Genomic DNA, 18,431 nt, shown 5'->3' with positions numbered 1-18,431 from the left:
GAGGGTTTAGCTCTCTCAATAAGGACATTTCAGGAAGTGTAATCATTGAGGTTAGGAAGGAAACCTCTTTTCATATAGCAGGAAAGAAGGAAAGGAGGAACGGGAAAAGGTTTCTGTGAAGGTTTATTGACGGAAAGTTCCTGTCTCATGACTTCTAGTTCCTCTGTGATCAGTGGTCCAGCACAGCTACTGAGCAAATGGAGACAGCCTAAATTTGAGGAAAGTGGAGGAGATTTGAAATAAATTTGAGTGTCCCTGGAGAGAGAATGGAGTAAGGAAACAGCGACCTAAGCTCCATTTGTCTTGTTCTCATGTTAGTAAGCATGGGATAATTCTTTGTGGAATGAGTGAGTGATTTCCAGCTAGTGCTGGGGCTGAATTTACTGTGGCATCGGTAGACTCCATTGTGAGATTTAATCCAATAGTGATCAATTAGTTATAGGAAGGCATTTCTGGGAAAGGCAGAGAGATGGGATTTTGCCAGACAGGAAGGATTAAAAGGGATTGGATGGGGCCCATTAGTAGCGGAGCTTTTTAAATGTTGGTTACCTGACAGACCATCAAGTCTACCCCGGAGAGGGAGGAAATGTAAATGAGAGCTTGACCGACAGACAAGGAGTAAGTGGAAAAATGAACGGCCTGGAGTTGAAAAGTTAACAAGGGGCATATGAATCAGAAGAATGAGAGACGAGGCCAAAGGGTGGAATGTCCGACTGTAATAATCTGGATGGCTGAAGTGTTCCTGGTGATAAGCTCTGGAGTGTGGCAGTAACTACACTGGAATGGAAGTAAAGGACCCTAAGATGAGATGATGTAGAAACTGAGAGGCTGGTCTTTGGCTGGTCTATCCACATCGATGGTAGAGCCCTCCATGGCCTCCTCACCTCTTCACGTCTCCTGCCCTGGGCCCCATCCCCCTCCCAGGACCTCCTCAGAATCTGCATTCCTTCTTTGACCTCAAGTTTCAGACATTGTGGGTTCAATGGCATAACTCTGGACAAGAAGATACAAGTGTGGAGTGAGAGAGGCTGTAGTGGACACCGGTTTTGTTTTTGGTTTTTAACACCTAGCATTCACAAGCCTTTCTGGGAAAACTACCTCCAGTGCCCTCTGGGATACTCACCCCATTTGTGTAGTGTGTGTGTGTGTGTGTGTGTGTGTGTGTGTGCATGCGTGCGTGCGTGTTCGGTTTTGTTACAATAGTTACCATTATACTTGTATCTTTTCTAATGTCCTCAAATTCCTTTCCCTTACTCGGAGTCTTATTTCGTTTGTCACCTATATCTTGACCCCCTCTTATTACTTATAGAACAATCATTTTATTCTATTTTTCCCTTTTTCTCCTCCCTTCCATTTTTAAAATCATGTTGTTTTTAGAAAACAAAATTGGTATTTTATTTTTCCACCCTTGTAACCATCTTTATTTTACTTAGACATCTACAACTTAATGTATTTAACGCTCACCATCATAATGCTTTTTGAATTTTGCCCCAGTTGACACTCAGCCAATTTTTGAGTCCCAGTCTGTCTAAGTGGAGTTGCCTTTCCTCCAAACCCCTATTGTAAGGGTGGGTATGTGTGCAGTCCATGGTGAGACCCCCATATATCTTTAACCTGGTGCATAGTCTGGGACTCACCTCTGGTCCATGAGCTGCAGGTGTTCTGGGGGAGACCAGCCATGGCTCCACCAAGGCCGTGAATATCAGAGGCGGCACTTCCATCCTGATAGGTGAACTGTACACACTAAGGGCAAGGTCTTGTATATTCCTATTAAGCATAGATGGAAGGAAGGCAGCAACATCACCTTCCCCAAAGAGGGGGATGCCATGCCTGATGACCTCCCTGCAGATATTGTTTAGTATTCAAAGAACAGCCCCGTGCCTTTTTGGAAAAAGGCATCAGTGTGCTGTGCAGTGCCTGGATCAGCCTCAAGGTGGTGATGCCCGGATCAGATTGAGGAGGGGGCGGGGGGAACAGGACAGGGTCACCATATGGATGATGAGGCATAAAGCTTTGTTCTACCAGCAAGGTCCTTCTTTCCCCTCTTCATTTTTTCTTCCCTCCTCGCTTACTCCAAGTCATCTTTTCCTTACTCTCAGCTTTATTTTATCCTGGGAGGTAGGTGGCTACCTGGTCAACATTGTTACTACTGGCAGCTGAGTGATGCTTTTGCTCTGCAACAAAACATCATTTGGCAGTCTGAAGAAATACCTACAGAGGGGAACCACTTCCCCCAGGTGCCTTTCCAGTAGGGAAACCTCAATGTAAAGTTTAAAGTATTCTTCCCTAACACATTAATAGGACTCACATGACAGATTCTTAAGGAGTGTCTGTGCTGTTCCTAGCCCCTCCCCCACCAGCCCAGGATCCACTGCAGCAATACCCTCCCCCACCCCCCAAATCCCATTCAGGGTTCACCCACCTGTGGGGTCCTCTGGTCACTGACCTCTAAATCATGATGAAGCCACTGTTTTTTCTTCATTGTTTTATGAATTGCATACCTATTCTTGACCCTCTTCGGATAGAGAACACCTGTCTTCCCTACTCTCTGAAGGATGTAAAACATTCAGTGAGCGGGAGGTGTGGGCTGCTCTACACTTTCGTTAAGGCTAAGCGAAGAGGCAGGAGGCAGAGCCCACCTCCTCAAACTTCATCAGGGAGGAAGTGGGCTTTTGGGGGCACGTGATATGTCTTTGTCAACAAGAGCTCCAGAGCACTGGTGACCGTTTAGAAGCCAGAGGAAGCAATCAGTAAGAGCTGAACTCACTCCTCCTTTTCCCTAAGCACAAGCCCTGAGTTACCTGAAACCCATGCCCCCAACACAGGACACAGAAAAGACATCACTATTATGAGAGAATCATTTATTGGGGAGAATTAATATTCTCCACAAAGAAGGAATTGTTTTGCGGTGGGAAATTTTCCGCTCTCAAAACGCTGGAAAAGCGTTTTCTGTTGACATAGAGACGGATCCCTAAACATAGTGCCTTTAGCAGTGGTGAGAACAGCTGGAGGCCCCTGGGCCGGCTTGACGCCTGCAGGTGGAGCTTGGATGGGGCACATGCTCCCTGCGGGGCACAGATAAGGGACGCTTCTGATCCAATAGCTGATCTTTAAACGCCATGACTTTCTGAGGGTGTCTGTTCTGGTCTCTGATCCGTCTAGAACATGTAGGATAATTCTGGCCAGCAAAGACAACTTCTTGGTGGCAGGACTTGGTGTTTGGCACTTTACAGGAGGGAGCCCTGTAGTTGGAAGGATGCCCCTGGACGGGCTCTGCCTGGGCCTGCTCTTCTGCCCTCTGCTGAGATTTCACAAACTTCCTCAGGGAAGGAAGGGGCTCTTGAGGGCGGGTGACCTCTGCTGCACAACGCTGCCCCAGTTTCTCCACTGGGAACTTCCCAGGGACTGTCCTGGTCTTCTGAGCCGTGGTGGTCCCAGTAACGGCAGCTCTCCCTTTAACCAGGCCTCTGCTCTGTGCAGATGATATGGGGCTGCCCTTTTCCTGGGGATGTTCTTGGTTTTTGCCTTTTGTCCCAGGACGAAGCCATTGAAAAATGTGGTTCATCTTTTTTCTGAACAGACTTTCAGGAGGAGGCTGTGCCTTCTGTGATGAGGTCTGGGAAGACTTGCTCCCAAGCGTCTCCTCTGATGCTGTGATCTGAGTAGGGAAACTCTTTCTTGTAGGTTGAGATGTCCCCAACCCTGCATCCCCTCCACCAAGCTCTTCTTTGTTGGGGCCCGGAGGGCTCACTCTCATTGTAGCTGGTGGGAATTTCTTATCCTTGTACCTCTTTAGGTCTTTCTTAGGGACCCAAGGCCCCTGCCGCTGCTGCCTGCTAATCCCACTGTCCTCCAGATGGACATGCAGCACCTGGGAAGCTCCCATGTCCCCACTGGAGACACCGTGGGCATGAGTCAGTGAGGCCTTGTAAGTCAAGCTCTCTGAGGCAGGGGACCTGTCAGTGTGTTGGCCTTGGACCTGGCTCTGATTCCTCTTCTCTAGTTTCGACTTTAATTCCCCAAACAGATGTTCCTTAAGATCTGATGACTTCGGGTCTTGGGGAACTTGTCTTTTTAGTGCAGGGCTTTCAATGGTCCCGGTAATTTCTATTTTACTGTGATTCTCACGCATCATTTGGGAGCTTCCTGGCTTGCTGGTTGTCAACACATTACCAGTTTTTGACTGCAGAGCGTTGAGCTCCTTGGCCCTGAATATGTCCCTGGCCGTGTTGTGCACGGAAAAGGGTTCCGACTTCATCTTTTTGTCCTGTCGCCCTTCTCTTCTATCACTGGGACTCGCTCTCTCATCCTTTGTCTCATGTTTGGCACCAGCTTGCCTTGCAGGCAGCTCTGGGGGGCATCTGTTGCCTAGCTGAGTAAATTTCTGACTCGCTTTGCCTGTGATGCCACATGTGACAGGCAGATGAGTCTGCCTGGCACCCTTACTCTTCTGAACAACCTCTGCAATCTCTTGGTTGATACCAGAGGGTGATTGTCTCGGCACCCCTTGTCCTTGCCTGCCCATAGGTGAAGTAGCAGGGCAAAGACGATCCAGGACCAGGGCTGAATTTGTTGTTTCCGCTTTTTCTTGAAGAACAGATTTAGAGCTTCCTCTATGGGGCTCGAAGCACTCGGATTTGGAGTCCACTTCCAAAGTTGGGTTATTTGAGGGGGGACAGTAGAAATAGGGCAAGGACTGGGATGCAGCATCTTCCAATTTAAATGCCTGTATGGATTCAAGGACCCTGCAGGGAAGGCCCCACTCCATCGTCATACGAAAGCTTTTAATATGGGTTTCCATCATCTGTTGTGCACTGGAATCAATGAAGCGAAGCTCCTGGAAGGTATTCAGGGAGGAGTCCCCACCCACTGAAGGTGGCAAACTCCTCTGTGTTATTTGGGTGCGGGATTTGTCAGAAAGCAGCAATGTCTGCTTGCTAGCATGCCATGAACTGCGCACCATCCCAGGGAGCCGAGCCTCACTGATTTCCTCAAACTTCTTGCTCAAATGTGCTTTCAGGACATTTTCAAGTTGTTTCTGATCTAGACTTTCCTCCAAGGCCCTTGAATTTTTCCCTGACAGACTTGCCACGTGACTATTTAGGTCTTTCTCTGAGTCATATGCCAGATCCTTATCTGAAGAGCTCTCTGGGTCACTCAACAGATGAGCTTTTGGGCCATTCTCTGGGCTATGCCCCTGATCCTTCCCCATCTCCTTCTCTACCTGAAGCAGTTCTGAACCCCTCTCATGGAAGCTTTTGGATTGGCTCAATCCAACATTTAGATCTTTGTTCACCGAGATCCGTGAGAGTCCACGATTGCTCTCTGACTTAACTATCTCTGAGAAATCTCTTGGAGGCATCATCAGTGACAGACACTCACAGATCCTGCGGGGCAGGCCCCACCGGTGTTGGATGAGCCTCTTTCGAAGGTGATGTTCCAGTTTCTTCCTCAGCTCATCACTGAGAGGAAACTCTACGGGAAGGATGGAGATGGAGGCATGGGCCTGGGAGGCCTGATGGTAAGGAAAGTTGGGAGCTGAAGAACAAAATTCTTCCTGAGATCTTTGGACTACAGAGGGGGAACCCCACAAACTTTCCTGTTGCTTCTGCAACACTTTCCATTCCAGTTGTTGAATTTCAGATGAGGTGAGAGACTCTGATTCATCCTGGGGTCTATGGTGACACACTCCACAGATCCTTATCTGGGGTAGAGGACCAGATGGTAGGATTGGGAGTGGGGATTTAAGGTGGGCCTGGGACTTGACCTGAGTGAGAGGTAGGGGCTGGGATTGGGGCAGGGTTTGAGGCAAGGGTTGGGGCTGGATCTCAGGCAAGGATGGAGGTGGAAGATGGAGAGGTACTGGGGATTCTTGGCCCATGGGGGCATTTGAGATGGTATTGAAAAGGAAGATTGTGGTGCAGTCACTTGAGTCACGGATAGCAGAGGGCAAGGACTCGCTGTGCAGAGATGGGAGACCCCAGAAGAGCTGCATGCATTTTTCCTGTAAATGGTCCTCCAAGATTTTAGGATATGGGGGCTGCTCATGCATGTGCAGCTCCTTTGGTGTGCCTGCACTGCTCCAAAAAGGAAGGGAGAATGCTGAGTCACACTCATCAGCATTTGACTCTAGCATTTTCCCCGAAGGATTTAGTGGGTAGTCTGGCCTAAGTTTCTTTGGAAAAGAACCCTTTTCCTTCTCCTTTTCCCTCCACATCAGGAAATCCCTCCTCTTTTGGACTTGTCTCTCCAGGAGTGCCAGGACATGAGGGCTGAGAAATGAGAGGTTACCAGGCTCTATAAGGTTAGCTGTAGGGTGTCTCTCCAGAGAGGACTCTGAAGAATGGAGGGCAAGAAACTCTCGATTAAAATCACATGGTGCCAAGGTGGAAGGTGCTAAGAACAAGTCTTTGGCACAAGCTTGCCACCAGGATAATTCTGAAATTGACAGGCTTGAATGGTCAGTGCCTCTGAATGTTGGGACATAAGTGGACAACCCACCAGGGCTATCTGGAGATGAGTTCTCTGGAACAGACTTCAATGAGATGGAAACCGATTTAGATTGAGTCACAGTTAAAGGGTGGTCTGTCGGTGGTGAGACAGACAGGCTTGGTGGTGTGTAATGACAAGCCAGAGAATCAGTGGGATTGATTATCTGGGACAAATTTGGTAAGGGGTTAATATCTTGGGAAAGGGTGCGGTCAAGAGAGAAGATCGTATTCAGAGACAGAGTGGCCTCTGGTTGGAGAATAGGACCCGTTGCCTGGGTGTCATGTGGTGGGAGAGGGGGAAGGGCAAGGGGTTGGAGTGGGGAATGGTCTGCTGGGAATTTGGACTCCAAGGGAGGAAAAGGCTCTGGTGGCATAGAGTGACCCGGTGGTGAGGGTGAAAGAAAGTCAACTAAGGGTGGCGTTGGGTTAGGTGAGAGGACGGAGGGGGGTGGTGGGGAAGGGTCAGGTGGAGGGGATGGTGTTAGGTCTCCTGGAGGGACTTCTGAGAAGGCAGAGGACAGAGTGAATGATGACTCAGGCCCAGAAGCTGTGGAAGCCAGAGAGGACACAGAGGCGGTATCATCTTCCAGGTCCTCCAGGAGCCGATTGATCTCAGCAGCTGTGCTATTACACACCTCACAGGAGGGGTCTGGGCATAACAGTTGACGAAAGCGGGTGGTATCGAGAGGCCGGCCTAGGGGCCTGCGGGAGACAGGAAGTAGAAAACTGTAGCCAGGACCAGAACAAGGAAAGGAGGACCTGCTGGCCTGTCAGGGGAGGGGCCACCTGAAGCCTGCTGCCCCTTCACAATGCCCCACGTCTATGACTTCACCATACACTCAGCAGCCCTCACCCCAAGGCCTTCATTCACATACCCGTTCCTATGGCAAACCCCTCCCATGACTACTGCAGGCTGTAGTGAATCCCTGGAATTGCAGAGAACATGTTAAAGAGGAATCAGGAAAGAAAAGACTAGTCACCTTTTCAGAATAGAAATTAGCCTCCTTTTCTCCTCTGTTTCCCTCTGGTAATTTCTCCAACCTGGGAAACCAGAAGAGTGAATTACATGTAATAAAGGCAGAAGCATAGGTGTTACACAGGAGTCCCTTTAGGGGAGACCCTTGGGATATTAACGGGATATTAACTCCGAAGGCCCCAAGAATCAGTAGATGTGGTCAAACGGTCAATGATAATATTAATAAGGTTCACATGTGTTTGTTGCTTCATTTATAAAGTACTGTCACATACATTATCCCATGAGATGTTCAAAACCACCATGTGAGGAACATAGGTCAATGGTTACCTCAAAGAGGAGTCTGATCATCCAGGAAGTCAACGTAGTTTCACAAGGTCAGGAGACAGAAGTTCTGACTCTTGACGTCTCCCATGGCCACCCAATGGGAAACACCCATTGTCCAGGCCCATCACTGCTTCATGCCCAGAGCTGGGCAGAGCAGGAATCTGAGAAATGTCTCGGGTTCTGACTACCTTCCCATGAGCCTTTCCTCTGAGGCCTCTCTTTTCTGAGAGGGACTCGATCTAGCGACTGACATCCTCAGAGACCAGGGACCTGGTACCTCATGGAGAGGACAGGAAGGGTCACCCTTGGAGAGCTCAGGTGGGATGGCTGGAACCTTACCACTTGATGTTCCACCTTTTCTTCTCCTCTTGGCTCTGCCCTGACGCTGAGAACAAAAGAAAAGAGTGAGGAGCGAGGACTTAGTTGTCTTGCTCCTCTCTCTAGGAAACTCAGATATTCATCCAAGATTAATATCACTCCCTATTTTTATTACTAGCACTTTGTGTTCTTTCCCTTTCTGAATTTCTAAAGGTGATAAGATACTTTCAATTTTTCCTTCTTTGAAAAACTCGAAGGAGGATTTTTGGCTAGAGTCCACACTTGATATTCTCAGTCAGAAGTCCTCTGCTCAAGGAGGGCATAGACTCTGAGGCCCACAGTCACATCTGTGCTTCCTCAGATAGGACCCTGTATCCTGGGACAGAGCTCACACTCCGCTGTCTGCTCAGAGGCTCAGCCCTGCTCTCCTGATCTGCCCAATACAAAGGACGGTTTGGTCGAATGACGCCCGACATGGGAATGTGACTCATGATCCAGTGTTGGGAACAGTGTTCTCCTACAGAGATCCCAAACTCTCTAAATAACCTAGTGCAGGGCCGCGAAATCACTGATGGGATTTTATCCAGGAATCCTCCACCACACCCAGATGGTCTGTGAGTTTTGAATGGGAAACAGTCCCAGCTGAAGCCCTAGTCCTGCCTGGCCTATTCCCCTAGAAGGATAATGTTCTATCCTCTATTCAGACTTGCCATCTTAGGAGTCTCTCTGGACCAACTCATTTAAAAATGTGGGACTACAAATGCAAACAACAATAAAAAATCCCTGTTGGTGGCTTGCCCAGGGATCCTTACCTTTTGGTAGATTTTGGTTTTCCAGAAGGTTGGTAAAGATGGAATCCCCACCAGGAAGCACAGGAACAGAAGAAGCAACCACAACCCACACACGATGGTGAGGCTGTGGTCACTATCTAAGAATGTTGAGCAGATGCTCAAAAACAACTCAATACGGCTATTCAGAAATGAGAGAACATTCCATTGACTGAACTCCATTTTCTGAATCGCAAGGCTGCCTGAGGCAACTGAGCTCTGAGAGTGTCCGCACTTGCCTATAATCCCAGGCCTGCATCACAGAGCACTGAAGAGTCACAAAGGGTTTCAGAGGGTGGGGGAGGGGACATGCAGAGGGTGTGCCCATGGCCCCTTCCCCCCACCAGCCCAGCTGATCTCTCCATCCATCCTGGGCCCTCCAGGTCCCTCTGCCCTACCCTGCCATCCTATTTTCCAACTCTGTCCTTTCATCATATCATACACTTACATTAATGAAATTTTCTGCCTCTTCCACCTGTACTCCAGATATTACCTGGGCCCCCTTTACTGTTTGGAGAGCTTGACTTTGGTTTCACCAATTCCACTGCCTCGAAAGTCTGAAATGCTCCCTGGAATTTTGGCTTGTACCCAGACATTTACACTCAGCATCATAGATGTCCTCAAATCCATCTTTCCTTTAGAATGTTTTTGCCTTACATGAACGCTGATATAGAACTTAAAGTTCTTCTTTACTCATTTAGTTTTGTGAATGTTGAATAACAAATTTTAGTTTTTTGCTTCAGTCAGCCTTTACCATCTTCAACCAGTGGGGCTGACTCAAATAATTGAAATGAGTAATTCATTATTCAACATTCACAAGACTAAAATCAGTACAGGCACACATCACTTAATGAAAGGGATGTGTTTAGAGAAATGCATCATTAGGCAATTTCACTGTTGTGTGAACATCACACAGTGTACTTACACAAACCTAGGTGGTAGAGCCTACTACACACCTAGGCTATGTGGTGCTACCCGTATGGGACCACTGTCATATATGTGGTCCATCAGGGACCAAAACATCGTTAATATTGTTACGTGGTGCATGACTGTGGTGGATGACAATGACAAAATGGACTACCATTTTCAAGGCTTCTAAAATGGAGCTGGGAGGCCATTAAGGAAGTTAATCTCCAAGGTGAGAACCACTGCTGTACGTAAAGCTCAGTGCTGAGCATATCACCCCTTTGCCCAATACCCTTTATTGCCGTCCTGCCAACAACCATATGAGTGCGTGTGTGTGTGTGTGTGTGTGTGTGTGTGTCTGTGCGTGCCCTTCTATCGAAGGCCTTCTGCAATCAAGCACCAGCTCATGTGTCCCCACGCAGGGAGGTGTGTTCCACAGTCATCCTAATGGGTTACCTGCTCTTCCCTCTGCTCTCCTGCCGCCTCTCTCTGTTAATGTTGGGTCCTCTGCTAGAAATACCCACCTCCTCCCTCTCCTTGTAGAAACCTTACTCATTCTTTAAGGCTCACTTAAAAATTAATATTTATCTAAGGAATCCATACTTGTGCCTTTAAAACCAAATAGTACTGAAGGCTTTATAAAGAACCGTGACAGGCCCTCCCCAACCTCACAACCCCAGTCCTTTCTATCCCCCCAGTTCCATTCCCCATGGAAACCGCTTTAGCCATTTCTATCATAGCTGTTCTTGTGTTTACCTCCATTTATATAACTAGTACCCGAATACTTGTATTTAAAAGTAATTTTAAAATATTAGATACTAACTTCTTGCCGTGGTAGATAAAGTTTGAATAGGTAAAATTGCAGGTGGATGAAATTTGGTCGACACCCCATTCCCCTCTTCACTCTTGTCAGTCTGTCCTCACTTAAATCTTTATTCATGCAAAGTTCATCTTGGCATGGAAGGTGACCCCTTTCCTGGAACGTGTTCAGAGACTGCTCCTCCCCTGCTCCCACAGAGCTGTGTATCTCTCTTAGTGCACTGTTCCCATTGCCCTTCAACGTTGGGGTTATCTATAGAACAGGTCACAGAACTGTGGTCTTTCCTGCTGTGTGCCCGATATTGCTAAACCCTGCTCTTCTTCCCTGTCCCTAGCCATCTCTATATCTCTCTGCTTTGCCAGTCTCTGGGTGGGGGGAAACCAAAGTGGGTAGTTCATGTGTGCCCTGAAAGGCTGGGAGGCTGGTCGTTCACTCTGCTCTCTCTTTCCCTGAAAGGAGAGCTCTTTCTAGCTGAGGAGTTCCCTCTTAGCACTGAGTAATGCCAGCTTAAAGGACGGGGTGATGCAGGCAAAATGAAGCTGTTCTTCTTTCTCTTTATGTGTGGTTATTCTCACATTTTTTGTTCTGCTATGTTGCTAAAGTTTCTTAAGAGGGCTTTAGAGCTCTCCCAGAACTCTTTTTGGTCATGGGTAGGTCGCAGTCTAATTGTTGATCTTTCTGGGAGGAGAGAGGCTAAGATCTCCAACTCCCCCATCTTGGTGACATCACTCACTAACACATCGTTAAGGATTTTTCATTTATATTCATGAGGGATAGTGGTCTTGTCTTTGCATGTGATGTCTTCACTTGCCATTGAAATCAAGGTAACTGTGGCCTAATAGAATGATGTGAGACCAGCTCTCTCCTTCTATATTTTCTGAAATAGATGGTGGGAGATTGGGATTATTTTCTCCATTAATAGTCAATGGACTTCACCAGTTGAGTCATCCGAATCTGGGCTCTTCTTCCCTGAAAGGGTTTTAATTACTAATTTAATTTTCTTGTTTGTTACAGATCTATGGAGATTTTCTATTTCTCTTTGAGTCAGTTTTGGAAATTTGGATCTAAGACTTTGCCAATATCTTATAAATTGTCTAATTTGTGGCATAAAGTTGTTCATAATATTCTCTTATAATCCTTTAATTTCTCTGTGGGTGGCCCTTTATAATTTCTGATTTTGGTAAATTCTATCTTCTCTCTTCCTTGGGGATGCTAGCTAAGGGATTGTCAACTTTATCTGGTAAACAGCCAATTTCTGGTTTTATTGATCTTTGTGTTTTGTATTTCACAGACTTGTGTTCTAATCTTTTGTATTTCCTTTCTTTTGCTTGTTTTCAGTTTGGTTTATTTTCCTTTCTTTCCTTTCTTAGGGTAGGAACTTAAATTATTGATTTGAGACTTTCCTCTCTTCCACTATAGGTGTTTAATACTATAAATTTCTCTCTAAGTACTGCTTTAGGCACATCCCATAGACTTTGATATTCTATTTTTTAAATTTTCATTCACTTCAAAGTACTTTCAAATTTCGTTCCCAATTTATTCTTTGACTCATGTGTTATTCAGATGGGTGTCATTTAAGTTCCAAATGTTTGTGGATATCCCAGATATATTCCATTCTTGATAGCTCACATTCCATTGTGGTTGGAGAACATATTTTATATTATTTCATTCTTGCTAAATCTGCTGAATTTATTTTATGGCTGAGTACACGGTCTATCCTGGAGAATGTTCCACGTGCTATTGAAAAGAATGTGTATTTTGTAGTCATTGAGTGCAGTGATCTATACACGTCACTTAATTTAATTTGGTTGATAGTGCTGTTCAAGTCTTTTATAACCTTGCTGATTGTCTTTCCTCTTTTTAATCCATTATGGACAGGAGGCAGTTGAAATTTCCAAGTATTGTTGTTGAATAGTCTCTTTCTCCTTTCATTTCTGTCAAGTTTTACTTCACGTAGTTTGAAGCTCTGTTGTTACATTTGTAAGCATTGATAATTTTTATATCTTTCTGATGTATTGACATTTTGTCATTTGGATATGTCCCTCTTTGCTTCTAATAATATTTCTTGTTTTAAAATCTACATTGTCCAGTATTAATACAACCCTCTAACAATCTTTTGGTAACTATTTGTATGATATGTCTTTTCCATCCTTCTGGTTTCAACTTCTCTTTGTCTTTGAATCTAAGATGTGTCTTTTGTAGATCACATATAGTTGGATGTTGCTTTATTATTCATTTTCCCAATCTCTGTCTTCTAATTGGTTTTTTTAGACCATTCACATTTAGTGCAGTTATTGATAGGAGCAGAGTTACATTTCCCATTTTGCTATTTGTTTTCTATGTCTTCAGGCTTTTTTGTTCTCTGTCCTTCCTTTATTAACTTCTTTTGTGCTAAATAAATCTTTCAGTATATCATTTTAATTCCTCTATTGAATCGTTTTTACTGTTTTTCAGCTATTTTCCTAGTGTCTGTGCTAGGGATTCCAATATGCATTTTAACTAACTATGGTCTATTTCAAACGAATATTAACTTAATTCCTATGAAATATAGAATGTTTCCTGCAATGTAACTCTATTACTTCCCCTCTTGTGCCATTATTTTTATAGATATTATATCTATATATGTTACAAAACCAATACTACAATGTTACAATTATTTCTTTGTACAATCTCGTGTCTTTTAAAGAATTTAACAGAAGAAATGAGAAAATATATTTATAGATTCTTTTTTTTAAAACCCAGAAATTTATTACTTCTGGCTCTCTTAATTTCTTCCAGCTGATTTGAGGTACTGTCTGATGTCATTTTCTTCCAGCCCAAAGAATTTCCTTTAGTATTTCTCACAATTCAGTTCTGATATCAAGAAATTCTTCCAGTCTTTTTAAATTTAGGAATGTCCTTATTTTACCTTTATAATTAGTGGATAGTGTTGCTGGATAAAAACATTCTTCGTTACCATTTTTCCTTTCAGTATTTTGAATATGCCATTTCTCTGCCTTCTAGGGTCTATTTTCTCTGATGAGCAGTTAGATATTATTTATGTTGATGCTCTCCTGTACACGTTAAGTTGTTTTTCTCTTTCTTCTTTTAAGATTTTCCCTTTGTGTGTGGCTTCCAACAGTTTGACTATGATGTGTCTAGGTAAAACTATATCTTTGTATTTATCCTACTTGGAGTTCAGTAAGCTTCTTGGATGTGTAAATTAACATGGTTTCATCAACTTTGGGAAGTTTTGGACATTATTTCTTCAAAAAATTACAATAACTATTAGATCCCCAATTTGAGGAGGTGTATTAGATGAGATTTGGGACATTTACTGGGAAAGTCTAGGAACCTGGAAATTGGAATGATTACATGTATTTGGATTCAGATATAGCTGAACTCATTGGGCACAATGAGTCTCCCTTGATTTCATAAGCAGTTGTTTCTCCCTGTGTGAGGCTGTTCCTTCATTGCTGGTATTCAACTATAGGATGAATCTCAAAATCATTATCCTGAGTGAAAAAAAAGCCACACAAAAATACACTGTATGATTCCTTTTGCACGAAACCCTAAAAAGATAAAACTAATCTAATATTGACAGGCATACAGAGAAACAGTTCCCAGATGGAGGTGTCTGAACAGTTTGAAAAGTGATCCAATATACTGGGGCTCTCAATGGATTGCCTCAATTACTCACTCAGATAAGGTGTGAATACAAGAATATCTTCAAGAGGGACATTATGTTCCTCAATATTTTATAAAATGATCACTCCCCATATGAGGGTGAATGCCAGGTAAGTACACCTCCCCCAATTACTGCTAGGAGGGACTCAGTGTGAGGTCAAGATTAAGGTGAAGAAATTGTATTCCTTCACTTACGTGGATTTACCGAGCATCCAGGAAGCCCAAAGTTATTATCAGAGGAGAGGGACATGGTCAAACATATACTCCTGCTTGGTCAGAACAGATATTCTCTACTCTGTGCACTTTGCCTGGCAGGTGTACGCTTGCCTCTGCACAGCTTTGAGGCTTATTAGACAGTTCAAGTTTGTTGTACCTGCCACACTCTCTGCAATTTTAAGGCCTTTAAGGTATACTAAAAGTCACTGCTTTGAGGAGCTTAGAAAAAGAAGTGAAGAGTAACTGAATTCTGACAGTGTCTCTCTCACTTCTCTCTCTCTCCAAATCCTAAGGGGTGATCCTAGTATAAGTTACCCCTGAAAGAGGATATTCACTATCCTCAGGCCCTGTCCGAACTTCCTTACTGGCTCCAGGCCCATAATGGGAATAAAAAACCAGCTATGTTCAGAGTAAAATTGCAAGAAATCCAGAAATTAAAAAACCAAAAACACAAAAGGAACTCAAGATCTTGCCCAATAAAGCAGAAACCAGGTAGCACATAAGGGGGTGGATCCTTACCATATTAGATTAGGAAGGATGAATTGTGTTTGGATAGGCTCAAATTAATCAATATGAGTATACTCCCTGTGGACTCAGGAGCAGCCCACGTTGCATTTCATACCAATGAAATATGTATTTTCTCTAATGGGATACTGACAAATGTTTTTTTAAAACTCTTAGAGTGTTTCTCATGTGCAGCCATCTTTTGTGGTGACATGAAGGGATTGGTGGTGGTGGCTCTTTGATCACGAAGTTCATTGAAATGAAATAGATGGGTATTCTACTAAGATGCTTCTTGAGATATATATCTATATACGTGTGAAATTCTGGATCTTGTGGGCAGAAAACGAACACAAATCACCACAACAGGGATTCAGATTCTCTTTCTAAATCCTTGATATATCCTACTTTATAGACAGGAGGCTTTGACTAAAGGGAAGGCTGGGTCCCTTTGACAAAATTCCTCATAACTTGGTCACAAGAATATACAATTAAACATTCCCCAAAAGTCCCCAAGGGAGACCTGTGGCCACATACCCATCCACTCTCCTTCAAACTGGGTTTACAGTGTATGGTGGCATCATTGGAAATTATGGCTGCTACAATTACAGTCTCACTTAGGGGTGGTTCTGAAACGTGTGGTGAAAAAAATCTTCCCAGTGGGTAGAGTTTAAGGAGGTATATTTAGTTCACTTTGTGAAGAACTGACATGTACTTGAGTTTCGATTTATACTGATTTATGTGCAGTAGCTCAGTGAGTTGACAGGTAGTAGGGGGCTAAACAAGAATAAGACTGGAAAATTGGTGACAAAAAGGTCTAGAAGAGACATATGTGGATGGAATTCTAAGAATAGGTATTGAATGGGGTTTATAAATGCTTAACGGAGGATAGGATATCAGAGGGAAGAGAACAAATGAGGTGTTGGGTATTTATTCCTTTGGCTCTCCGTGCTGAGCCATGTAATGGGCATTCACAATGTTTCTCTTCGTAAGACCACAGCTCTCATAAGGGTGGCCTCTTGTGCTAAGTTCTGATAATGTTACCTACTCTCACTGCAGCCCTGGGGGTGATAATAACTCTCTACCAACACTAGTTACAGGATGCTTCACTAACCCTACCCACATTTTTAGAGCCCTATTTATTAGACTCTCCTCAAGTGTCCCATGGTTTCTTGACAACTGACACCTGTTTCTTGAGGGGACCCTGACTAATAGGCCCCACAACAACCCTGATCATAAACTCCATGGGGTTAGGGAATTTACTCTCTTTTATTTGATGTTGAAATCCCAGCACCTAGAATGATGTCGATTGTACAGTCAGTTTTCAATAAATGTTTGTTAAATGACATATGTTGTGACCACTTTCTCTCCTTCGTGATCTTTATGTGAAAGTCTTTTATGATTGATTTAATATAGTTTAACCAGCATTCTTGTGCTTTTATCTGTAATTTGCTAAAGAATGACAAAGAATTATAAACGTCAGCAAAAAGCAAGCAAACTTGTCGTTATGTCAATGGAAATCCAAGATATTTAACACAAAAATTTATGAAACAATAAGAGAATTCAGCAAGAAGCAATGTTAATGTATAAAACCCAACAGATTTCCTATAAACATCCACCCCTGGAGCACCTGTGCAGACCCTCAGTAGAACCTGCACACTGAGCCCCAGGGGCGCCAGGATGGGGCTCAGGGGTTGGTGGGTCCAGCGGCTGTAAAGGATCAGGGTGGAGGTCCCAGGTTGAAAAATTGTAAAATTATAATTTTACAGCTATATAATTTAACTACTTCAGTCGTCATGTCTTTTTCTTTTTACAAAGTCAATTTTCCTACATAACTCCAAATTTTTTCACACCATCTAAGTAATATTTTAATATTTTCCATATCCAATCCGTATTCAAATTTCCCCAATTACCTCCAAGTGACTTATGAAAAAAAATGCTATTTTAATCGGGAGCCAATAGCGGACTACCCTTTGCATTTGACAGCAGAGTTCAGGCTTAACCCTTAACCTCTTCGGGCTCCGAGGACCCTGGGCAGAAGAGATTTAAGAACACCATCCTCCCGCTTTCGCGGAAAGCCAAGAGTGACTTCGAAAGTGGACGCGGAGGCCTATGGGAATTGTAGTTTTAAATAGGTGAGGTTCACCGCCTGGACTCTGGGAAGGGGTCGCCACCCTCCTCCTGCGCGTGTGCAGCCGTAGCCTCCTCCTTTGTCTTCTCAGGACTCCAGAGAAGCGTTGGGGAACTTTGGGGTGTGCTCGGAAAATGCAGGGTGCGCACCTAGGGCGAGGGACTAGCTGGGAAGGGTGTGCCTGTGCTTGGGGATGGGAGCAGGAAGTGTCTGGGACCTCGTCGCCCCCGCGGCGGTGTATAAACCCGGGCGGGCCGTCAGAGCGGGTAAGGCCGATGGGGGAGACCCCGGCCCTCGGGCTCCCGGGGCGCAGGTGTTCGGGGCGGTCCGGGGTGCCCGAGGATCGTGTGACCAGCCCGCCTGCAGCCCGACCGGAGAGAAGCCCGTGTCGGCGGCGGTGGGTGCGGGAGGGAGGAGTGCGTTTATCAGGCGGACGGTGACCGCGGGTCTGCGGTGGAGCCCGAGCTCTGGAGCACTACAGGCCCGGTCAGTGCCAGCTCTGTCACCTGTAAGCAGGGGCGACAGAAGGAACCTGGGCGAGAGTCAGGGTTCTCCTCTATAAATATTAATAATGATTGTTTCATGGCGACGTTCGGAAACATAGATCACTATTTTAGACAAGTGCCAGGTAGGAAGCCTTAAGTAAGTGACAACTGCTGTTATAGTTAGACGACGCTCTGTTTGTTTACTGGATAGTTTAATGTACCCTGACAACCACTTCACTAGAAACCGAGGCTCGGGTCTATGGCCTGGTGTGCTCGAGTCAGGAGCTCCCAGCCAGGGAATTTGGATTCAAGGGCAGGTGTGCTTCGCTTCAGTCTCAGGCTTTGTCTGATGTCACACCTGCCTAAGGCTGGCATTACAGCCTTCACAACACTTAGGAACATGGCCTGTCCCTGCGTCCCCAGGGATGGAAAGGAAAGGATGTAGGTGGAATCCCACCGTGTGTCACATGTATCCTGGGATTTCTAGTGTCTCTTCAGGTCCCTTGGGTCAGACAGAGGTGCCCGGCCCATCTGCATTGTCGGGCTTTCTGTCCTTGAATTCAAATGTTATAATGAATTCCAAGAGTCAGGCTTTTTGCTCCTAAGATGAATTTATTTCTCAGATCCATGTCCCAGTTGCCTTGAAACAAACCAGCCCTTGTGAGGTGGGAAGCAGGGGGCCTCTGTGAGGGAGTCTTACCTGGAAGAGAGCGCCCCTCTGACCTTAGACCTCTCTCCAGAGCTTCAGAGCAGAGACAAGAGCCCAGAAA

The 18,431-nt window shown here is 45.0% G+C and overlaps 1 protein-coding gene and 1 long non-coding RNA gene across 21 annotated transcripts in view; one reads left to right on the top strand and one right to left on the bottom strand.

Annotated features, from left to right (window-relative positions):
- LOC139041699 (uncharacterized) overlaps positions 1–18,431 on the top strand; it is a 114,983-nt gene that overhangs the window by 42,511 nt on the left and 54,041 nt on the right. For 7 of the 20 annotated variants that reach the window (XR_011497386.1, XR_011497387.1, XR_011497388.1 and 4 more), the window contains one exon: positions 17,032–17,317. The exons of 12 other annotated variants lie outside the window; for them this stretch is intronic. This is a non-coding gene — a long non-coding RNA (uncharacterized lncRNA). The remainder of the gene's footprint in view (positions 1–17,031; positions 17,318–18,431) is intronic. One more of the 20 variants, XR_011497389.1, reaches the window with a different exon arrangement.
- On the bottom strand, positions 2,465–8,241 carry LOC123276616 (spermatogenesis-associated protein 31D1-like). Its single transcript, XM_070495770.1, has 3 exons — positions 8,131–8,241; positions 7,472–7,532; positions 2,465–7,193 (listed from the first exon to the last, which is right to left on the bottom strand). The coding sequence occupies exon 3, from the start codon at positions 6,863–6,865 to the stop codon at positions 2,987–2,989; it is 3,879 nt and encodes a 1,292-aa protein (XP_070351871.1). The 5' UTR covers positions 6,866–7,193; positions 7,472–7,532; positions 8,131–8,241; the 3' UTR covers positions 2,465–2,986.

This window comes from Equus asinus, chromosome 23 (genome assembly GCF_041296235.1).
Source record: "Equus asinus isolate D_3611 breed Donkey chromosome 23, EquAss-T2T_v2, whole genome shotgun sequence".
NCBI lineage: Eukaryota > Metazoa > Chordata > Mammalia > Perissodactyla > Equidae > Equus > Equus asinus.
Note: the sequence above shows the minus strand (reverse complement) of the source record. Positions and strands in the feature narration are given on the sequence as shown.

Bases quoted from the DNA above. Each gene is read 5' to 3' on its own strand.
- LOC123276616 (XM_070495770.1), bottom strand. From the start codon at position 6,865: ATGCCACCAGAGCCTTTTCCTCCCTTGGAGTCCAAATTCCCAGCAGAC.